This window comes from Ahaetulla prasina, chromosome 9, assembly GCF_028640845.1.
Source record: "Ahaetulla prasina isolate Xishuangbanna chromosome 9, ASM2864084v1, whole genome shotgun sequence".
Taxonomy (NCBI): Eukaryota; Metazoa; Chordata; class Lepidosauria; order Squamata; family Colubridae; genus Ahaetulla; species Ahaetulla prasina.
The window spans coordinates 13,498,078-13,520,582 of record NC_080547.1 but is presented as its reverse complement, the minus strand read 5'-3'; the positions used below and the strand labels follow the sequence as shown (position 1 = coordinate 13,520,582).

At 46.4% G+C, this 22,505-nt stretch overlaps 1 protein-coding gene across 1 annotated transcript in view; it reads right to left on the bottom strand.

Annotated features, from left to right (window-relative positions):
* Positions 1-22,505, bottom strand: part of SORL1 (sortilin related receptor 1) — a 106,971-nt gene that overhangs the window by 30,668 nt on the left and 53,798 nt on the right. Inside the window, exons 19-33 of the mRNA XM_058194380.1 lie at positions 21,975-22,066; positions 21,252-21,498; positions 19,562-19,700; positions 17,869-18,042; positions 17,132-17,245; positions 15,641-15,763; positions 13,986-14,105; positions 11,405-11,530; positions 8,733-8,840; positions 6,692-6,823; positions 6,479-6,610; positions 5,033-5,167; positions 3,844-3,999; positions 2,206-2,355; positions 931-1,059 (exon numbers count right to left, since the gene is read on the bottom strand). Of these exons, the coding sequence (XP_058050363.1) occupies positions 931-1,059; positions 2,206-2,355; positions 3,844-3,999; positions 5,033-5,167; positions 6,479-6,610; positions 6,692-6,823; positions 8,733-8,840; positions 11,405-11,530; positions 13,986-14,105; positions 15,641-15,763; positions 17,132-17,245; positions 17,869-18,042; positions 19,562-19,700; positions 21,252-21,498; positions 21,975-22,066 (2,077 nt within the window). The remainder of the gene's footprint in view (positions 1-930; positions 1,060-2,205; positions 2,356-3,843; positions 4,000-5,032; positions 5,168-6,478; positions 6,611-6,691; positions 6,824-8,732; positions 8,841-11,404; positions 11,531-13,985; positions 14,106-15,640; positions 15,764-17,131; positions 17,246-17,868; positions 18,043-19,561; positions 19,701-21,251; positions 21,499-21,974; positions 22,067-22,505) is intronic.

The following is a 22,505-nucleotide window of genomic DNA, read 5'->3' as shown; positions in this document are numbered from 1 at the left end:
AATAAAAAATCACTTCCTCCCCTGCCCCACCCTGCAAATGCCCCCCAAATAAAAACAGAATAGTTCAAATAGTTCCTAGTCTTTTCCCCGAGCCACTAATTTCTCTAAGATCAACTTCCTCGCCGTTGGAAAATGGCTTCAAAACCGTAGAGCACTGCTCTTTGAAATTCCAGCCAGGTGGACATTTTCCACATCGTGGTAGGTGAAGAGAATCTGGGCAGGCTTCTCCCGATCAATATTTAATTAAAGAACTAAAGACTGATGGATGCTCAATGACCCCTTCCACTTGGGGGAGGGACAGGGCTGCACCGCAGCGTGGGAAGCGGTGTCAAACGGAAAGGGCGATCGATAGCCATTAATGGGGAAGTTATCTCAGCCATAATGAATTGAGGGCCAGAGTATTTTTGCTGACGAAACAAGTCGGGTTGAGAGAAGAGGACGATGGGAGCAAGAAACCCCTGGAGAAAAGCCATCTTGAGACAGGTCTTCTGAACTGAGCTCCACCCCACCAGCCTCATTGGATGTAATTAGAGGTGGAAATTCAGCCGGTTCAGGCGATCCGGTAACAGAAATCGCGGGTGGGCCCGTCCACCTGTTCCAGCTCTCTGTCGTCCTATTTAGGCACGTTTTAGGCATGCGCAGAAGGCACACACGTGACCAAAGCGCATGTGTGGAAGGCCAGGCACTGCGCGGAAGACGCACATGCGTGCAAAGCGGATGCACGCACGGCGAACCGATGGTAACAAAATGTGAAACGCACCATTGGATCAAATACAGGCTGTCCTCGATTTAGAATAACAGAATTGGGGCTGGAATTCCAGTCGCAAGTGATCAGAAAGGCTGGTCAGGGACCATAATAAAGATATTTGATTTGATTTGATTCCATCAGCTTAATTGTTTTTGGATTTCTGTTTAGAAGCCATGACTTACCGGTACAGTTCTTTTCGTCGCTGCTATCCGGACAATCCAGAAAACCGTCACATCGTTCCATCTTCATGATGCAGGCCTCCCCATCTTCACATCTGAATCCACTAGGGCATAACAAGGTGCTGTGAGTCGCTGGAAGACAGAAGAACATACAACACTGCCATCTTACAACAAGTAGACGGGGCGGATCTACTTAGATGCCTCGCACTAAGCAATCTGTTGCCATACTTTGAATAGTAGAAGCATTCCTGGATTTTGGTGCTGTTTCTTTTCCTGAAAGCCTAGTAGTTCTTTACAGTCATCATGATTGTTGGGTTTGTCCAGTCATGATCAACCAATACTATGGTTTTGTATGAGCTACTCGAATCAGATTAATGGTGAAATGAGCTATTGTGTTTTTACTCATCACAATGGGGTTTGTCCATTCATGATCAACCAAAGTTTTATACCATCTAATTCAGGGGTGGGGAACTATGGCCCTTTTATGCTGGCTCAGGACCTCTGGGAGTTGAAGTCTACAAGTCATAAAAGGACCATCGTTCCCCATCTCTTACTCATCACAATTGTTGGGTTTGTTCATTCATGACCAACCAACATTATGGTTTTGTACATCCGATTGATTCAGATTAAGGGAGAAATGAACTATCATGGTCAATTCATTATCGTTGGGTTTGTTCATTCATGATCAACCAACATTACATTTCAGCAACATCGTATCTGATCCCAATTGATGGTGAAATGAGTTACCATGGTTTACACATCACAACTGTAGGGTTTGTTCGTTCATGACCGACCAACATTATGGATTTGTATGATCCGTTTGAACCAGGGGTGAAATCTACTTACCTTTCCTACTGGTTCGAAAGGGCACGTGCCACGCGGACTCTCTGCGCATGCGCAAACCCTTCTGTGCATGCGCAGAGGGTAAAAAACAGGCTACTTCCTGGTTAAAGGCAAGTAATGACACCCGGGAGGATGGGCGGAGCCTCGCGCTGCCGTCGCTACCAGTTCTCCAAACCACCCGCTGCCATAGCTACCGGTTTGGCCGAAACGGTTAGAACCGGTAGCATTTCACCCCTGGTTTGAACCCAATGAATGGAGAAATGATACACCACTTGTGACATCGAAGATATGCAGCCATTTTTTCAGGAATGCAAAACCAGGGATACAGATCAAAGGCCATTCCAGTGGGTTCCCGGCATTGTCCGGCAAGAGAGAAGACAACGGACCTCCTGGGACAGCAGGGAATCTTTCCCCATAAAGCCAACAAAGACTTACGGCAGTTCAGTTCATCTGTGCTGTCCTGACAATCTTTCAAGCCATCGCAGCGTTTCCAATTTGGGACGCACTTCTTGGTCTGCTGGCACTCGAATTCAAACCGGCTGCACCGTCCATGAACGCTGGCAGATGTGGAACTGGAACCGATGGCTGGGTGGGCAGAAGGTGGGGGTGGGGGAAGCATGCATTAGCACAGGGGTCTCCAACCTTGGTCCCTTTAAGACTTGTGAACTTTAACTCCCAGAGTCCCTCAGCCAGCAAAGCTGGCTGAGGAACTCTGAGAGTTGAAGTCCACAAGTCTTAAAGGGACCAAGGTTGAAGACCCCTGCATTAGCAGAAGTCATAGAGATGCTATTACCCTGCTTCATTAGAGCAGGTGTTTCTGAACCTGGGCCATTTTAAGATGTGTGGACTTCAACTTCAGCATGGCTGGCTGGAGAATTCTGGGAATTGAAATCCACACATCTTAAAAACGGCCCCAGATTCAGAAACATCGCTCTCGATGCATCATCTTTGAGAGCTGTTAGGAAGCTTCTGAGGAATTCTGGTGGCTTTCTTGCAGAAGTTTCATTACCCAACTAGGGAACATCTTCAGTGCTAGAAGAGGGTGGATTTGTGAGAGGAGGAGGAGGAAAAGGAGACCCAAGTCCAGTATATCTCAGGGACACTGAAGTCCACAAGATTCAGTAATACTGCATTAGAGAAAAGCTTGGTTGCGCTATAATTTATGTTCACATGGAAGGCTGGTTTCTTTGCCTCCAGTACCACCAGATGGCAGCCTGAATCTGCTGAGACAGGAGAAGACAGCTTCCAAACCATGAACTGATCCTTCCTAGTCCTAAATCTCAGCCATCAGCAGCTGGTGCACTCAGTCACATCTGAGCTGGCTACTTCAGCAGAAACGATGCCTTCCCCATCCGATCAAAGCAGAGATGTGCATGTATATCATTCCTTTAAGGAATTGGTCCTACAAAAGAACCTTGGCATGTTTGAAGATGTTCAATCACTTTACGTGGGACTTTTAGACCGGATTGTCCTCTATGAATTAACAGTGATCCCTAACAGTTTTTCGAAACTTAGTGTCCCTGAGATATACTGGACTTGGGTCTCCTTTTCCTCCTCCTCCTCCTCTCACAAATCCACCCTCTTCTAGCACTGAAAATGTTCCCTAGTTGGGTAATGAAACTTCTGCAAGAAAGCCACCAAGCTCAGAGACTAATAAGGACCCCACAATTCTACTCTTCCTCCTTCTCCTTCCTCCTCCTCCAAATTGATCCATATGGATTTAATGCACAACCAGGAGTTGTGGTTGGTTGCCTGCACAAGCCAAGCCATTAATTCTTATTCCTCAACCCGCTTGCTAAAAAAAAACCCTGCCTTATTATTATGAATGAACGTAGCATATCTCCAGTGGCTACAGGTTACTAACTGATGCTTTGCTGTGATTCCTTCCTATTGTTGGAACATCTGGCAGGTCTTCTCCATCTGGCATTCTTGCAACATGTCGTGTTGTGTAACGCAAGGCACACGAACGATGCAATTTGTGTCATTTGCACAGCGGTGTGAGGTCATTTCTCCCCTTCTCGCCCAGCTCACCCAAATGTCTAGAAATCGGGGAAAGGGGTAAGGGCGCCTTACGTGCGGTGGGGCAGGCTTCCTCGTCGGATCCATCGGCACAGTCTCGGTATCCATCGCAAACCCAGCTGTTCATGATGCACGTCCCACTATTGCACCGGAAGTGATTCGGGCCACACGTGGCAGGAACCGTCGTGGTGATGGGGATGACTGCAGAGCCTAGATTCCAACCAGAACAACTTCAGAGTAAAACCTCAAGGTGGACCGGTCAAGAAAAAGAGACCATGGGGATTCCAAAAAATGCTACTTTATTGTTGTAGAGCCGGGGTCTCTAAACTTAGCAACCTTAAGACTTGTGGACTTAAACATCCAGAATTCCCCAGCCTACATGGCTGGCTCAGGAATTATGGTAGCTGAAGTCCACAAATTGGAAAGGGGCCATAATGCCCATCCTTGACCTAAGTCAGTGATGGCTAACCTTTCTGCCATCGTGTGCCAGGAAAGGGGGGGGGTTTGCATGCACGTGTGCCCACATCCATAATACTATGCACCCCGGCCCCGCGCATGCAACCCCCCTGCTTCTGGCACGTGATGGCCCAGTAGGCCTGTTTTTCTCTTTCACCTGATTCCAGAGCCTCTCTATGAGTCTGGGGAGGGTGAAAACCGCCTTCCCCACCCCCCTGGAGGCCCTTCGGAGGCCAGAAATGGCCCGTTTCCCAACTTCCGGTCGGACAGGAAGTGACTTTTTTTGCTGTCCCCATCCTCCAGGGACTCTGGAAACAATGCCAAATACTACAAAGGAGAGAAGTAAAATCAGAAAGGATCCCGACAGATTTCACGGGGTGGAATGCAACGGTTTTGCAACAGTCGTTTATGTGAAGCAAAATATAAGTGAATCATGTGATGCTGCAGCCAAAAAGACAATGTGATTTTAGTCTGCTTCTGCCAACCTAGCAGTTTGAAAGTACGTAAAAAATGCAAGTAGAAAAATAGGGACCACCTTTGGTGGGAAGGGAATAGCGTTCCGTGCGCCTTTGGTGTTGAGTCATTCTGGCCACATGACCACGGAGACATCTTCGGACAGCACTGGCTCTTCGGCTTTGAAACAGAGATGAGCACTGTCCCCTAGAGTAAGGAACGACTAGCACGTATGTGCAAGGGGAACCTTTACCTTTTTAGAAAAACATAGTTCCTAATACCAGGACCTCAGAAAACCAACTTTGAGTAACTGGAAAAAAGGACTGGCTCTTACCACCGCATGACTTCTCGTCCGACCAATCTCCGCAGTCATTTTCTTGATCACATTTCCATCGGTTCGGGATGCAGTGCCCGTTGTCACACTGGAACTGGTAATACCGAGAACAGCTGGGGGCTTCGGTTGGGTTTTCTATTCAAGACAAAATATGCCAGTCAGTTTTCACTACGTTATGTTGTGGCCTGTCAGCAGCTAAATCAGATGAGGAGGCGGCGTGGGAATCAGGGCCTGCATCAAGGCAACCTGAGAGCTCCAAAGGGGAAGAAGGAATAGAGCTGTCAGGGAGGGAGGGAGGGAGGGAGGGAGAGAGAGAGAGAGGCGGAACCTGGCCCATTCGTCAGCCCTCAGATGGAGTTAACAGCCCCCAGGTCTGGAGGTGGCTAATGAGGAAGAAGAGGAACAGCTGGGTCCAATGCCTGACGCGCGGATGCACAGAAGGCAGAGGAGAGGAGAGCAGAGGAAATCTATGGGCCGGTACTTGGGAAGGAAGAGCCACCACTGCTAGCAAGGCCCCACCCTAGCTCTGGGGATAAATGACAGCGGGCGAAGATGTGGCAGACAAGTATTCATCTCCCTGCCAGACAGATTTGTTAGCCTGTGTGAGAGAGAAACTATTTTGCCGGGGCTGCTGATGCTCCTAATAAAGGAATCTTTGAGTTAACTACAGAGGATTTATCATGTTTGGGGAGTTGGGTCAGAACACTTTAAATGCTGAGGATATACAAACCAGCTTTTTTTGAAAGGTACAGTTTTGGAGAGGTAGAATATACAGTACAGGTAGGCCTTGAACATAACCACGATCGGGGCCAGCATTTCTATCGCTAAGCAGGATGATGATGGTTCATATCAGCATCTTCGTTTAACGACCCGATAATCCCTTGCGGGGTGGAGTCTGGGCATCTGAATGGAGCTAGCAGAGTGTTTACTGGCCAGATGCCCTTCCTGTCGCCAATGAGGAGTTTTGTTCAGCTGATACATTCTCATTGTGCCCAGAGAGAGAAATATCTGCCTCTACCTAGGATTGAACTCACAGCCTCCTGATTGTGAGGCGAGAGCTCCACCTCTAGGCCACCGCACCACACTTGCTCGGACAATGAGGTCATGATATTTGACATCACTCATTCCCCCACTCCTACAATGACTCTTTTCCTTCTAGTGGCTCCACAGGTGGTATTCAGCTGGTTCAGACCGGTTCGGGAGAACCGGTAGTAGCGACCTGCGGGTGGGCCTGGCTCTGCCCACCCGTCCCAGTGCTATGCTATCCCATTTATCCATGTTTGCAAGCCACGCGTGCGAAAAAAGAACATGCGCGGAAGGCCATGTGCATGCAGGGTACGGGTGGTTGCGAGCCAAGCGCGCACGCAGGTTCACATTTTCGGTGGTGGGCGAACCGGTAGGTAAATTATGTGAATCCCACCTCCGAGTGGCACATTCCCCACTCACCACAGTTTGCCTCATCCGAGTAATCTCCGCAATCATCAGTGCCGTCACATTTCCACACCAAGCTGACACACACACCGTTCTGACACTGGAAGCTGAACTGGTCACAAGTGCGATGGAACTCCGGATCCTGGGCTGCAGGCAAGCCAGCTCTTGTTAGGGAAGGGAAATTCCCACCATCCCGGAAATCCAATTTTCCTAGCCGCTTTGACTTACAACACCCGGCGTAGGCAGGATCTTCATCCGAGCCGTCGCGGCAGTGCAAGGTGCCGTCGCATACCATGGAGCGCAGCAGGCACTGCTGCCGGTTCTTGCACATGAAATCCATGTAGCGCGTACAGAGGGATTCTCCAGAGTGGCAAAGCAGAGCATGGTTGGTGAGGTGGGAGGAAGGACAGAAAGAAGCATAAGCATCGGAGAAAGAAAGTTTACAGGTAACCCTCGACTCACAATCACAAGCGAGTCCCAATTTTCAGTTGCCCCAGTTTGCTATAAGTGTCAACCCGGAATCCATTTTGGGAGCATCTTCAGGGCTGCCACATGTTCTGACCTGGGCTTCCCAAGAGCATGAAGCAGACTCCTTGTCCCGACAAAAAAACCCTTTTTATTAAGTGACTGTGAATTCCTCTCATTCACATCCAGCAAAGTCTTTCAAGGGAGAATTTACAGTCACAGACCTTCTCTGGCTTGGAGAACCGCCAGGACGATATCTTCAAAACTTGGCAAGGAGTCACTGAGAGTTACGAACCAATTAAGCGAACTTATTGTCTCCTGCAAACACCCCTCCCCTTTCGTTCCTCTTTTATTCCCTATGGGAGGGGCCATTCACCGTCCACCTGTGGCTTTACTCCTGAGTCGACCCTTGTTCCTTAACTGTTCCCTTTTCCTGGCAGCTCTGCGCATGCACACACTGGGAACAGGCTCCAACTGTTCTTCTGGTCCACTGATTGATTGATTGATTGATTGATTGATTGATTGATTGATTATTTTAATTTCTATACCGCCCTTCTCCCGAAGGACTCAGGGCGGTTTACAGTCAAAATAAAACAACAGATACAAAAATTAAAAACAGATTTCAAATTTGGCTAGAAACTATAAAAATCCAATAAAACCCCATTTAAAAAACCATTAGGCCAGTCCGACTCCGAAGGCAGTTGAAAACTGTCAGATGGCCCTGGCCCTCTCTCTGCCTCTGATGCACTCATCAGAGCCTTCCCCAGACTCCAGGACTGGCCCATGTTCCTCCCCAACCTCCTCACTGAGTCTGCTACCAGCTCCGCTGGCAGGCCACAACACCACAGTAGGGCTGTCCAGAGCTGTGGGAACGGGAAGGGGCGGGAGATAGAGATAGCTGGCAACTTGTAGCCAAAATAAAATTCTTTCTCCTAGGAATCAAGGACGTTCTCACCAGGTACTAGGGAGGCATGGGCTGAAACCAACTGGAGTTTGGATGGTGACCGGATTGGACCATGTGGCAGATATGTGGACTGGAGGAAAGAACTTTGACCAGATGTGCCAATATGACATGCCTAATAAATTTGGGACTTTGAGGAGCACCTTGAAACTCAGAGTTTAGATTGCGTTGGGTCTGTTACTTGGAATCTTGACATTAAGTGCCCAAATTTTGATCATGTGACTGTGGGAATGCTACAACCGTCGTAAATGTGAAAAAAACATTATTTTTTTCAGTGCTATTGTAATTTCAAAATAGTCCCTAAATTAATGGGTTGTAAGTTGTAGGGACATGGTGTAAGGTGGCTCAGTGGCTAAGACACTGAGCTTGTTGATCAGAAAGGTCGGTCATTCAGTGGTTCGAATCCCTAGTGCCGCATAACGGGTTACTTGTCTCAGCTTCTGCCAACCTAGCAGTTCGAAAGCACGTAAACAATGCAAGTAGAAAAATAGGGACCACCTTTGGTGGGAAGGGAACAGTGTTCCATGCGCCTTTGGCATTGAGTCATGCCGGCCATATGACCACAGAGACGTCTTCAGACAGCACTGGCTCCTCAGCTTAGAAACGGAGATGAGCACCAACCCTTAGAGTTGGGAACAACTAGCACGCATGTGCGGGGGAACCTTTACTTTACCTAAGTTGTAGGACGATCTGTATGTGCAGAGCGAAATGATCGATTGCAAAAGCTAATTAAAACTTGTCCTCCAATGTCCGGGGAAGTTTTGTGACTTCGTTTCCTTTTTTGGCTACTCAGCAACCACGCGTTCACCCCGCCTATAACTTTCACACTCCAGTTCTACTCACCACAGTGTTGTTCATCCGAGCCATCCAAGCAGTCCTGCGCCCCGTTACACCGCTTGCTAGAAGGGATACATGTCCCTGTGGTGCACTGGAAACCGTTGCATTTCTTCTCTGCCAAACCATCCCACAAGGAAACAAAGAAAGCAAACTTAAGTTTTAAATGCACGAGGCTTCCAGCAAATTTAGGACAACGTCTTTGGTTTAACAAAGCGTGAAGAACTACTGGGTAGAGGGTGATAAGGGCTGGCTGTGAGTTTTCACATGGTTAATGAAGACAGAATCATCCAGTCCAAAAGTATCTAAAATTATCTTAAATCATGGCACCTGGACCCAAATTTGTTAATCTGAGAACTTTCGTTGCTCATCCCACCAACTTCTTCAGTCAAAATAAAAATCAGATAGGCAGAGTCAGAGAGCTGTTGGAACGTATCAATTTTGCTCCAGTTCCCATGATTTAACCTTTTTAGAAATTTTTGGCCTGGATGATTAAGTCTTCATTGACATATTGCAATACATTTTGGGGAGAAATCCCTGAAGTTGATACGTTAAGAGTTGGAACATTCCAACAACATTCTAATCTGACTCTGTGTCTATCTAATTTTTATTTTGACTGATGAAGTTGCTTTGGATGAGCAACGAAAGGTCTCTCGATTAGCACATTTTGGCAAAGTTGCTAAGATTTAACTTTTTAGATATTCTCACATGGTCAAAAGTCTCGAATATCAGATCTGGCTACCACCAAAACAAGAAACAGATGGAAACTGTTTCTCTACCTACTCATAGGGGTGGGCTGCTGGGGGTTCGCAGGGGTTCGGGAGAACCTCTAGCTACGATTCTTTGCAGTTCGGAGAATCCCCCAAATCCCACTCCTTCCTGGCCCCACCCACCCTGCCCCTCCCCTCCCAAGAGTCCCCATACAGCCCGTTTTGGATTCAGGTAAGTACAGGAGGCGCAGAGGCTCAGGGAGGGCGAAAAATGGGCCTACCGGGAGTTCAGGAAAGCCGGAAACAAGCCCGTTTCTGGCCTCCAGAGAGCCTCAGGAGTCTGGGGAGGCCATTTTTGACTTCCCAGAGTTTCAAGGAAAGCCTTTGGAGCCCAGGGAGGTAAAAAATGCCCCCCCCCTTGTGTTGCAGGAGGCTGACAAGGCCACGCCCACCCAGCAACTGGGCAGAGAACCCCTTGCTAAAATTTTTGGAGCCCAAGCCTGCCTACTCACTTACCGATCCAGAAGAGAAATGTCTTTAGCCATTTACACAAAAGAGCAGTAAATATCGATGGTGTAAATTGCGTGTCAGGCCTGGAAACCATACTAGGCCTTAGGTTTCCAGACGCTGCCACATTTTTCCCCTGAGGGGAAGAAGGGAAGTTGAGGGGTATGGTAACATTCTTCAAGCGGTCAAGGTCGGATGGTGTTCACATCTGCAGAAGGAGTGGCAAGAAGAGGTTTCGAATAAACTGGGAGAACGTGGGACCATGTGACCAGCAAAGGGGTTATGGGGGTAGGACTCTTGGGGTTTGTATAACTGGGGAAAGAATCCGGAAGTTCAGTTTTGGAATTTCACTCATCGTGTGCCAGTTTCCTTATGCTAGTAAAGAACTCTGAAAAACAATGGCTTCTGAGTTTTTTTTATGCAGAAGAGGTTTTTCTGGAACCTTGACATTAATTCCAAAACTGAACTTCTGGATTCTTTTCCCAGTTATACAAACCCCAAGAGTCCCACCCCCCTGACCCCTTTGCTGGTCACATGGTCCCACGTTCTCCCAGTTCATTCGAATATCTTCCCGCCACTCCTCCTGCAGATGTGAACACCATCCGACCTTGACCGCTTGAAGAATGTTACCATACCCCTCAATCCCCCTTCTTCCCCTCAGGGGAAAAATGTGGCAGCGTCTGGAACCCTAAAGTCTAGTATGGTTTCCAGGCCTGACATTGCGCTCCTGTTTGAGACACTGGCATTCTTGTAACCGTATCTTAGCCTTGCTATCATACAGCATCTTATTAAAAGTTCTAGACTTTCTGGTGAATTGATCTAGTGTACTAGGAGATGTTTGACTATGGTCCATGTTAAGAGAAAGTTAAAAGTCAGAGTGAAAGAGAGTTTGCCTGTATCTAGTGTTGTGGTCCACCAGCAGCCTGCAGAGCTGGCAACGGAGTCGGACAGCAATGAGTCCGAGGTGGGGCCAGGGCCATCGGGGAGTGAGGTGCGGACTCCAGAGCCTCCAGAGGCTGACAGTATTGAGGCAGAGGAACAGGAGGAGCCTGTTCCTAATGCACGCATGAGAAGAGCTGCCAGAAGGCAGGAGCAGCTGAAGCAAAGAGTACGACTCTGGAGTAAGGTCAAGAGATGATTGGCCCCTCCCATAAGGCTTAAAACAGACCAGCAATGGCATTTGGGCTTTGCTGGAAAACAACATTGGTAGCTTGGTCTTCTTGCATTTATTTTTGTATCTGTGACTTCTGAATGTTTGCCAAGAAAGGCCTTTGGCAGTTTGCCTAATTGGACCAAGGTTTGCGATAGGACTGAGGAATTTGTGTTGGGAGGAATTTGCTTTAATTTAGTTGAACTACGCTGGGAATGAAGTAATTCTCAGCTGTTCAAATAAAGCTTTTTTCATGGACTGAGTTTCCTACTACCTACTTGGGCCTGGGTCACAACATCTAGAAAGTCCATTACCACAATTGATGGGGTCTTCATCCGTTCCATCTTGACAATCGGTGTCTCCGTCACAAGCCCACCTTTGGGGGATGCAGTGCCCGTTTTGGCAGCGGAAACTGGAGGCTTCACAAGTGTGATGAACCGCTGCAAGCAACACAACGCAGACGGTTGACTTACTGCGGGAGCCTTGGTGCTCTCTGAGCTTGGTTGTTGTCCTGCAGATATTTCATTACCCAACTAGGTAACATCATCAGTGTCGACTTACCAGCATGGAGGGACCAAAGCAGGAAAGAAGGAAGGTGTTGTGTCTTGCCTGCTCTCACCTCAGCCGGGGTCTGCTTATCTGCTTCCGAACACTGAAGAATGTCCTAGTATGCCTCTCGGCCCCAGCCCTGGCTCCATGCCCAGACAGGCTGAAGAGGAAGAAATACCTCCAGCCCCCAGCTCTGGCTCCATGCCCAGGCAAACGGAGCAACTAGACCCCTCCCCCTCCTCCACAGCATGTGAGCCTGAGGAAGGTCAATTACCAACAGCTGCCGATTGGAGTGACCCTCGCGTCAGAAGACTTGATAGGCGGAGGCAACAGAAGGAAGGGAGGGGCAGGCCTGGATAAGTGCTGAGTCATGGAGCCACACCCCATGGCCTTTATAAAGGACCTGCTTTCTGGCATTCTCTGAGTCAGGCAAAGTCTAAACATATCTTGCTGAAGTCACTTTCTGATCTCCTGCCTGCCCTGAGGACTTTGCTAGGACTTTGGCAGAGCTGCAGAGGCACGCCTGATTCGGATTTCCCTGACCCGGCCGTCAGCGGAGGAGTGGGACACGACAGAAGGAAAGAAAGAAGGAAAGAAGGAAGGAAGGAAGGAAGGAAGGGGAGGGGAGAATGTGGAAATCAAGACGACAAACCCTTTCTGGCTACACATCATCTCTGGTGACCCCGCCAAGCTGGGGATCACTCATCCAGCCCAAAGGCTGGCTTAGAAAAAGAGTTGATTCAGTCACCCAGGGTAATCTGTTGTGTGAATGCGACCAAGCTAAAGATAACTCTAGGCCACCAGCAGTCTGGAAAAAGAACATTGAACGGGCATTGCTGAGCTGTCTTAAGCGCTGAAATGACCTTCCTTTACACTGTTGGGTAACAAGAATATGTGTGTGTGCGCGCACACACACACACGCCCTGCTGTATTGGATCAGGTCAAGCTGACCATCTCAGCCTGTCAGGCAGGATCAACCTTGGGAAAATTCACCAGAAAAGCTGGAAAGTGACAGGTTTGCCCTGCTGTGTGTCCCGAGTTGGCTTTGATCTTCGCTAAAAGTGCAAACAGCCGCTGGCAAACCTTTCTTCCTCCCCTTGCCCAAACCTTCTCCTCAAACCAACAGTCCAAACATAGCTGTGGCTGTAAATTCCACCGCTAACTGATGCCTTTTGCAAAGAAAAGAGGGGTGTGTGGTTTTTTTTTTCTCCTCTGTCCAACATCAATTGATGGAGCGATTTTTAAATATTTTTTTTTAATATCACGCAATTCTAATAAATGAAATATATCGGTGTGCTTTTTCACAACCCGCTGTGTTTTTCTGAACCCGTTTTATGTCCAAAACATGATGCTGAAGAGCCATTATGCTTCTTTCTGCCCCCCAAGTTTTTTATTATTATTATTTTTTTAATCAAAATATTAAATCAGTGTGTGAACAGGGCGGCACCTGTGTGTCATACATTCTAATATAAATAAACCTAATCAACTTAATCATAATCGTTACATTCAAGCCGTTTATGTATTTCTAATAACACTGTGTTTCTCTGAAAATAAGACCCTGTCTTATATTTTTTTTGAACCCCGAAATAAGCGCTTAGTCTTGTTTTTGGGGAGGTCTTATTATTTTGGGGTGCATGGAGCAAGACAGGGCTCCTCTTGCCGTCTTACCTGATTTTCAGCTCTGTCTCCCTAACCCTAACCAGAGGAAATGGCGGGGACCGGCTGCACATATGTTTAAATATCTTCAGGGGAGGAGCTATTTTCGGGGAGAGATTATTTTCGGGGAGGGATTATTTTCGGGGGAGGGATTATTTTTGGGGAAACACAGTAATGCATACTTATATTAGTTTATAATCTATCATTATTCCATTATTCCACAATTTCTCTTGCTATTACTTTCTTTTTGTTATCTAAAAAGTCTACACTAATGTGTGAAGGAGGGAGGGAGGGAGGGAGAGGAGGGAGAGAGAGGGGGAGGGAGAGAGAGGGGAAGGGAAGGAGGGAGGGAGAGAGAGTGGGAAGGAGGTAGAGAGAGAGGAAGAGAGGGAGGGAGGGAGAGAGGGAAATGGAGGGTGAAAGAGAGAGGGAGGGAGAGAGAGATGGAGGGAGGAGAGAGAGGGTGGGAGGAGAGAAAGAGAGGAAGGAGGAGGAGAGAGAGAGGGAGGAAGGGAGAGGGAAATGGAGGGTGAAAGAGAGAGGGAGGGAGAGAGAGATGGAGGGAGGGAGAGAGAGGGTGGGAGGGAGAGAAAGAGAGGGAAGGAGGGAGGGAGAGAGAGAGAGGGAGGAAGGGAGAGAGAGGGAGAGAGAGGGCGGGAGGAGAGAGAGAGAGGGAGGGGGGATGCTTACCTGTGCAGTTCGCTTCATCCGACCAATCCCGACAGTCATTGTCACCGTCGCATTTCCACGAGAGACGGATACACATCCCCGAATTGCAGCTGAACTCGTCATTCTGACACTGGTGGGCTTCTGAAAATCACAGGACAAAATGGTGCCCGGTGGAAACTCAGATTATATCTCACTATCCAGTAGGCTGACCCTAACCGAGCCTCGCACGATGCACCCTGGTTTGTACAATCATGGTTAACTGAATTAAACCGTAGGTTAAGTCATTGTGCGTGCAACTGGAAACCAAACTTTACGGCTGAGTCTGAAGGAAGGACCCAATCAATTTCTCTTCAATCCCTCCTCCTATTCCATCCCATCCCAACAGACCTTCTGCAACAGATTTCGCACACAAAAAGACACAGTTGCGCAACATGTCACAACTGGAGTCAACTGGTGGAGAGAAATGCCAGATGAGGTGGCTTTCTCCGCAAAATGGGTTGAGGCCCATCTTCCTTTCTTCACCTTGCACAAGCCATCCTCATCCAGATGTTTGGTGTCCACTCAAGTAACAGTATCACAAAATCTAGTAGCAAATATAAAATCCATCATGGCAGGAGTCGCATCCTGAGTTTACAAATGGGTCACGTTTTGGACAAGGTTCTTCTTGCCTGTTTTCTATGGGGGCACCAACTGCTAAACTATAATTCCCCAGCATGCTAGGTGCAGGGTCAGTCCTCTAGGTATGGGTGAAATGCTCTCAGTTCAGACCAGACTGCCTGATCCGATAGCAATGGCAGCAGGTGGTTCGGAGAACCGGTAGCAAAAATCCCTGCGCCCCCTGCCCATATCCAGCTGAGCCGCGTGATCATCAGAGGTTTTTTTTTTTAAAGCATGCTTTTAAAAGTAAAAAAAAAAACCTCTGATGATCACGTGGCTCAGCTGGGATCGTCAGAGTCTATTAAAAGCATTTTTTTACAACCTCTTCAACTGAAGATTGTAGAAAAAATGCTTTTAAAAGGCTCCTCTGACGATCCCAGCTGAGTTGCCTAATCGTCAGTGGCTTTTTTTTCTTTTAAAGGCAAAAAAAAATGCTTTTAAAAGAAAAGAAAAGCCTCTGACGATCAGGCAACTGGTGGCTCAGACTGCTAAGACAGTCTGTTATTAACACAGCTGCTTGCAATTACTGCAGGTTCAAGTCCCACCAGGCCCAAGGTTGACTCAGCCTTCCATCCTTTATAAGGTAGGTAAAATGAGGACCCAGATTGTTGGGGGCAATAAGTTGACTTTGTATATAATATACACAATGGATGAAGACTATTGCTTAACACAGTGTAAGCCGCCCTGAGTCTTCGGAGAAGGGCGGGATATAAATGCAAAATAAAATAAAAATAAATAAAAATAAGCTGGGATCGTCAGAGGAGCCTTTTAAAAGCATTTTTTTAACAACCTCTCCGGCCGAAGAGGTTGTAGAAAAAATGCTTTTAAAAGTTAAAAAAAAAAAGTTGGCCACACCCACCCAGTCACATGACCTCCCCCCCAAGCCACACCCACAGAACCGGTAGTAACAAATTTTACATTTCCCCACTGCCTCTAGGCAATGGTCCTTCGGGTATCCAGGGCAACAGAGAGATAATTGAGACCTGTCCAAAGACTCGGAGATCTTCTCTTGAACTTACCACAGTGGCTCTCATCACTACTGTCTCCACAATCATCCTCCAGATCACACTTATAGGACAGGGGGACGCAGGTCCCTGATTCGTGGCAACGGAATTGGGTGTCAGGATCACACACGGTTGTTGCTGTTATCACACAAAGAAAAAGAGACCTTCTAACATCATCAATATCTCATTTTATTTTCATTTCATTTTATTTTCATTTTTCATTAATACCTCATTTTATTTTCATTTTATTTTATTTTCATGCTACCAACCTGCCTTCCATTGAGGACCTGTATACTGCACGAGTCAAAAAGAGGACTGTGAAAATATCTACAGACTCCTCACATCCTGGACATAAATTATTTCAACTCCTACCCTCAAAACGACACTATAGAGCACTGCACACCAGAACAACTAGACACAAGAACAGTTTTTTCCCGAATGCCATTACTCTGCTTAACAAATAATTCCCTCAACACTGTCAAACTATTTACTAAGTCTGCACTACTATTAAACTTCTCTTTCTTACTAGTATCTCTGTCTTCCCACTTATGACTATAACCATGTTGCTTGCATCTTTCAATTTATATTGTTTTTACCTATTTCCTAGTACGATTTGATAGCTTATTAGTAACCTTGACTATCACTAAGTATCTTTTTATTCTTGATGAATGTATTTTATTCTCCTAATGGACACTGAGAGCCTATGCACCAAAGACAAATTCCTTGCGTGTCCAATCACACTTGGCCAATGAAAAAATAAAGAATTCTAATCTTTTGAGACATCAACAGCACCATCAACGTTAAAGCCATCCCATCAGCCACTGGGTCCTTTAGAGAGTTTTGGTAGGACCACCTTATGGTCTGATAATGGAGGAAAAGAGTTGAAGGACCAAATGTGACGCTTAAACTTTGCAGAAGCTTCAGGGCATCACTTCATCTTTTAGAAACAGGAAAAACTCTCCCCAAATTAATTGTTCTCACTGTCAGGAAATTCCTCCTTATCCACCCTAATCAAAAGGACTTTTCCTCACTGTCAATGTGTTGCGTGTCAAGATTTATCTAAGATTATTTGAAGAGGGGCTGCTTTTGATCATTCACTTAAGCCAGGAGTCAGCAAACTTAAAACACTCAAACAGTCATTTGGACCCGTTTCCCACAGAAAAGAAAAACACCGGGAGCCACAAAAACCCTTCCCGCGCCTGACTATTTTCTTGAGTGGCCACAAACCTAGCATATGTGGTTGAATTAAACGTTCTGTTTTCCTCTGAAACTTTTCTTTTCTTGGATTTATCCATGGTTGGCCTCTACCGGGGGTTGAAAACCTCAATAAATTGCATGCTGGCGAGTGTCGCACATTGGCAATTGTGACGCATATTTTGAGTGACAGGGAGCCACAGCAGAGGGGTGAAAGAGCCGCATGCAGCTCCCGAGCTGCAGGTTGCTGACCCCTGACTTAAGCAAACTCTCCCTTGCCCCCACCCCCACCCACATATCTGCTTGACTTACGGCAGTTCTTTTCATCGCTCATGTCCCCGCAATCGTTGTCATTGTCACATTTCCAGATGTTATTAATGCAATTCCCATTTGAGCATCTGTACTGGTTGGCGAGACAGGTGTTTTCTGGATGTCGGCGGCAAGGGACAGAGGCAGAGGAGGGAAAAGAAGAAAAAAAAAGACAACCTGAAATTAATGAACCCAACATCTAGTCAACCATCCCAGTTCCCAGAGAGAAAGCTTCCAGAAAAAAACAGCCTCTTCAATGAAGAACCTTCGTTTTGTTGTTGTGGATGGTGGATTGCTTTAAACGTTGCAAGCCACCTGGGGGTCATGTATGTGTAAACTGTGTGACATAAACATAAATTTGTTTAGTAAATACTGTAGTGCTCCTGGGGGCTGGGGAGGGCAAAAATGTCCCAATTTCTGCAAAAAAAAAAACCAAACCCCCCATGCATTGCATTTTTACTCTCCCTGGCTCCCAGGACCACTCTGCAGGCCTCCGAAACCTTCTTCAAGTTTGGTGAAACCAACTATTTTTTGTGAAAACGGGCCTGTTTTTGGCGAAAACGGGACGCATGAGGCAGGGTTTCGGGAGGCCAAAAATGGCTGCATTCAGTGTATAAGATGCACCAACCTCTTTTGGGGGGGGGGGAGAAAGTGCCTCATACTCCAAAAAGTACGGTAAATATAACAAAATCCAAACTGAGATGCTATCTGACCCTCTAGCACCCAGGTGTATCCTTTACCTTCTTTTACGCAGGTACCATTCTTCAAGTGATAGTTGGGTGGACAATCGCATCTCATCTCGCCTGATGGGAGCACATGGCTGGAGACTCCATCGGGGCATCGACAAGTATAGTTACTGTTAGCCCTGGGCAGACACAGCAGGCTGCATGGCTTGTCTGCACACGCATTCTTCCCTACCCAGAGGAGAGAAGAAGGAAGAAAGTACTTTGTGAACCAAAAGTGCACATCGTGAAACTTCAGGAAGAAGATGTTGCCTTCCAGAGGTCTCAAAGACGTTTTTCCAAAACTGGATTTTCTTCTTTATTTGTTTTCTTTGAAATTGCTTCACTTCTCATCCAAGAAGTGAAAGGTTTTTCCATGATAAAAAACCCAGAAAAGCACCTGTCGAGCCCGAATTTGACATATGTGTAGCAGTGGTGGGTTTCAAATTTTTTTACTACCGGTTCTGTGGGTGTGGCTTGGTGGGCATGGCATGGTGGGAGTAGCAGGGGAAGGTTACTGCAAAATCCCAATTTCCTCTCGATCAGCTGGGACTCGGGAGGCAGAGAATAGATGGGGTGGGGCCAGTCAGAGGTGGTATTTACCAGTTCTCCGAACTACTCAAAATTTCCGCTACTGGTTCTCTGAACTACTCAAAATTTCCACTACCGGTTCTCCGGACTACTCAAAATTTCTGCTACCGGTTCTCCGGACTACTCAAAATTTCCACTACTGGTTCTCCGAACTACTCAAAATTTCTATTACCGGTTCTCCAGAACTGGTCAGAACCTACTGAAACCCACCACTGATATATAGCCCATTTTATTTAGCGCTCTGTTATACTCATTTATTCCTTTTCTTTCTCTTTTACTATGTAAGGGGGGGCGGGGTTTCCGGGCTCGCCACATTCTTAAGGTGGGGGGAAAGGAGTGAATAGATAGTGAGGATTGTTTTGGCTAGGTGACTTTCTTTCCCGTGGGAACAGGAGATGCTCCTGGTGAGAATGGAAGGTGGAATTTGAAGACAGCAGGAAATGTGGATGGAGGGTTTATTGGAGAACGTGACTTTTGAGGGATGTTTCTAACTTCTAATATTATATGGTGTAATTCCGGTTATAACAGACTTTGCCAATTTGATGCTTACCTAAATAAAAGAAATTTGTTTTGGAAGATGGACTTTGCCTATTTCTTTTTGAATGGGTTTCATCCAGTGGTGGATTTCAATTTTTTTTTATTACCGGTTCTATGGGGGTGGCTTGGTGGGCGTGGCAGAAGGATACCGTAAAATCTCCATTCCCACCCCACTCCAGGGGAAGCATACTGCAAAATCCCCATTCCTGGGGGAAGGATACTGCAAAATCCCCATTCCCACCCCACTCCTCAGGGAAGGATACTGCAAAATCCCCATTCCCACCCCACTCTGGGACCAGCCAGAAGTGATATTCGCCGGTTCTCCAAACTGCTCAAAATTTCCGCTACCGGTTCTCCAGAACCTGTCAGAACCTGATGAATAGCACCCCTGGTTTCATCGCCTGGAAACATGACAGCACCTTTGGGATAACCATGATCTGCATGATTGAGACTCTCCATGGACACTTGCCTTCCAGAGTTGCCAATGAATTGTTAGCTTTAATTATACTCGACGGGGAAGATCATTTCAAGGGAGGTGCTTCAGAGAAGTAAAGGCAATGTTTGCTGGTGGACCGATAAATACCTGCAGTCTTTCCATGGTAGAAGATTTTCATGTCCATCACGCTATTGAGATGGTCAACCAAGGTCTCCATTCTCGCTCCATTGTGCTTGGAGGCTCTGAAAATGCTCAGCTGCGACCAATCGTTCCAGTAAATATCATTCTGAGGAAAAATAAAGGAAGCCTTTTCATTTTGAAACGTTCGTTGGAGGACTGAAAGACATAACCATATAAGCAAGTACCAAACCAAGCTAATTGTGCAAATATTTAGCAATAATATTTAGCCTCTGTTGAATTCATAATACACACTGAAGGGTTGACTTCACGTGCAACGCTTAGCCCAGAGGTCAGCAACCTGCAGCTCTGGAGCCGCATGCAGCTCTTTCACCCCTCTGCTGCGGCTCCCTCAAAATATGCGTCAAAACCGCCAATGTGCGACACCCGCCAGCATGCAATTTATTGAGCTTTTCAACCCCCGGTACAGGCCAACCATGGATAAATCCAAGAAAAGAAAAGTTTCAGAAGAAAACAGAAAGTTTAATTCAACTACTTAGGCTAGTTTTGTGGCCACTCAAGAAATAGTTTTTTTTTAAAATTTATTTACATTTATATCCCGCCCTTCTCCGAAGACTCAGGGCGGCTTACAGTGTGTAAGGCAATAGTCTCATCCTATTTGTATATTTATATACAAAGTCAACTTATTGCCCCCCCAACAATCTGGGTCCTCATTTTACCTACCTTATAAAGGATGGAAGGCTGAGTCAACCTTGGGCCTGGTGGGAATCGAGCCTGCAGTAATTGCAGGCTGCTGTGTTTTAATAACAGGCTATCTTACAGCCTGAGCCACCATGGCCCTAAGTTAATAGTCAGGCGCGGGAAGGGTTTTGTGGCTCCTGGTGTTTTCTTTTCTCTGGGAAACAGGTCCAAATGGCTCTTGGTGTGTTTAAGGTTGCAGACCCCTGGCTTAGCCAATGACGATACCTTATAAAGCACAACATAAATAACTATGTTGTAGGGCACATAGCTCTTCTTGTTCTTGCTTTGATCCGTACGAGCAAGTAATAACCCAGGATGGCTAGCTATGCTCTGCATCACATTCATAGTGGTTCTGAGAACTGAAACAAGCTGCCTGGTGATTATAGCTATTGAAGTCTAATATGTCTGGTAAAATTTGTCTTGAGTCGGGAAGCTAAGCAGGGTAAAGTTGGATGGGATGTGGATGAAAAAATTATTAGAAATCCCAGGACTGAAGGTAGGTTGGAAGGAAGGAAGGAAGGAAGGAAGGAGGACGGGAAGAAAGGAAGGGGAACTAGAGTAGAAAGTAGGAGAGGAGGAAAGAAGAAAGTAGAAAAGGACAGAAAAAGGGAAGGAAGGGAAAGAGAGGAGAAGGAGAAGAAAGATTGTTGTAAAATAAGAGAGATGAAATGGTAGAAAGGCAACCCTGAACGTGCTTAAACTTATTAGGATGAAGAACGAATTAATATGAAAGTTAAAAGAGAATATATATGATTAACAATGGATAAGACAAGATAACTCATTGAAATAATGTTAAGAAATTAGGATTTGACGGTGGACGGTGATATTATTTATATAACAAGTGTAGAAGTATTAAGATAAGATAAAAAAGTAGGGAAAAAGAATATTTTGGCAGAAATTGTAACTATGTAAAATGTATTTGGATATGACAAGTTGATCATAGATGTTCCAGAAGTACCTTAAACACAGCAATGGCATAGGGATGAGGAAGACTATCCAAGATCACTGATCTCTGCATGCCGTTGAAGTCGACCCGCTCGATCCTGTCCATGTAGGCCTCCGTCCAGTAAATCCAATGATCGTCTGCCGAAATTCCGTTGGGCCACTTTACTCCCTCGGAGACGATGCTAGTAGCCAAGGAGCCATCCATTTCACTTCGATAAATACCGGGCCGGGAATCCCCCCAATCTGTCCAGAACATCAGTCTGGGAATAGAAGTCACAACCAACAAGAGGTAGAGAGGGGAAAAAATGAAGCTGAAGTCAGGGCAGAACTAGGATTGAATGTAATTCAATTTCTTTCTGCGCCAACTCAGAAAGCTCAAACTGCCCAAGGAGCTGCGGATCCAGTTCTACAGAGGAATTATTGAGTCTGTCATCTGCACCCCTATAACTGTCTGGTTTGGTTCTGCAACCCAACAAGACAGACACAGACTTCAGAGTTTAATTAGAATAGCAGAAAAAAACATGGCTACCAACCTGCCTTCCATTGAGGACCTGTATACTGCACGAGTCAAAAAGAGGGCTGGGAAAATATTCACATCCTGGGCATAAACTGTTTCAATTCCTACCCTCAAAACGACGCTACACTTGGCCAACAAAAAATTGAGGTCCACGTTGCAAGTCCTCTGACTCCAAAGAGAGCCCAAACAAGATCAAGGGATAGAAGGCTTCCTACTTACCCTTCTTTGGGCACCAAAGTTAGGGCCCGGGGTCGCTCAAGCACTGAGGAGTTTAAAATGGTAAGACGCAAGTCCCCGTCTGGGTTGGCAACCTGTGTGGAGACCACAAATTGGAGAACAATGATTCCACCAGACTATTATTGTTACTGATCTAGCAAAAGGCTGGTTTAGTTGTAGCTGGAATTAACCAGGCATACGTTAGGTGTGTGCTATTCCAAAAGAGATTGACCAGCTCCAATAAATTCCTGACAAAATCCAACCAGAACAAAACAGGTTCTGGAATGCCTCCTAATGGTACATAGTGATAATCACTGTAATAGAGTGCAGAGCAGGAGTCAGCAATCTGCGGCTCTGGAGCCACATGTGGCTCTTTTACCCCTCAGCTGCGCTGCCTGTCAATCAAAATAGGTGTCACAACCACCAATGTGCGACACTCGCCAGCATGCAATTTATTGAGCTTTTCAACCCCCGGTAGGCCAACCATGGAGAAATCCAAGAAAAGAAAAGTTTCAGAAGAAAACAGAATGTTTA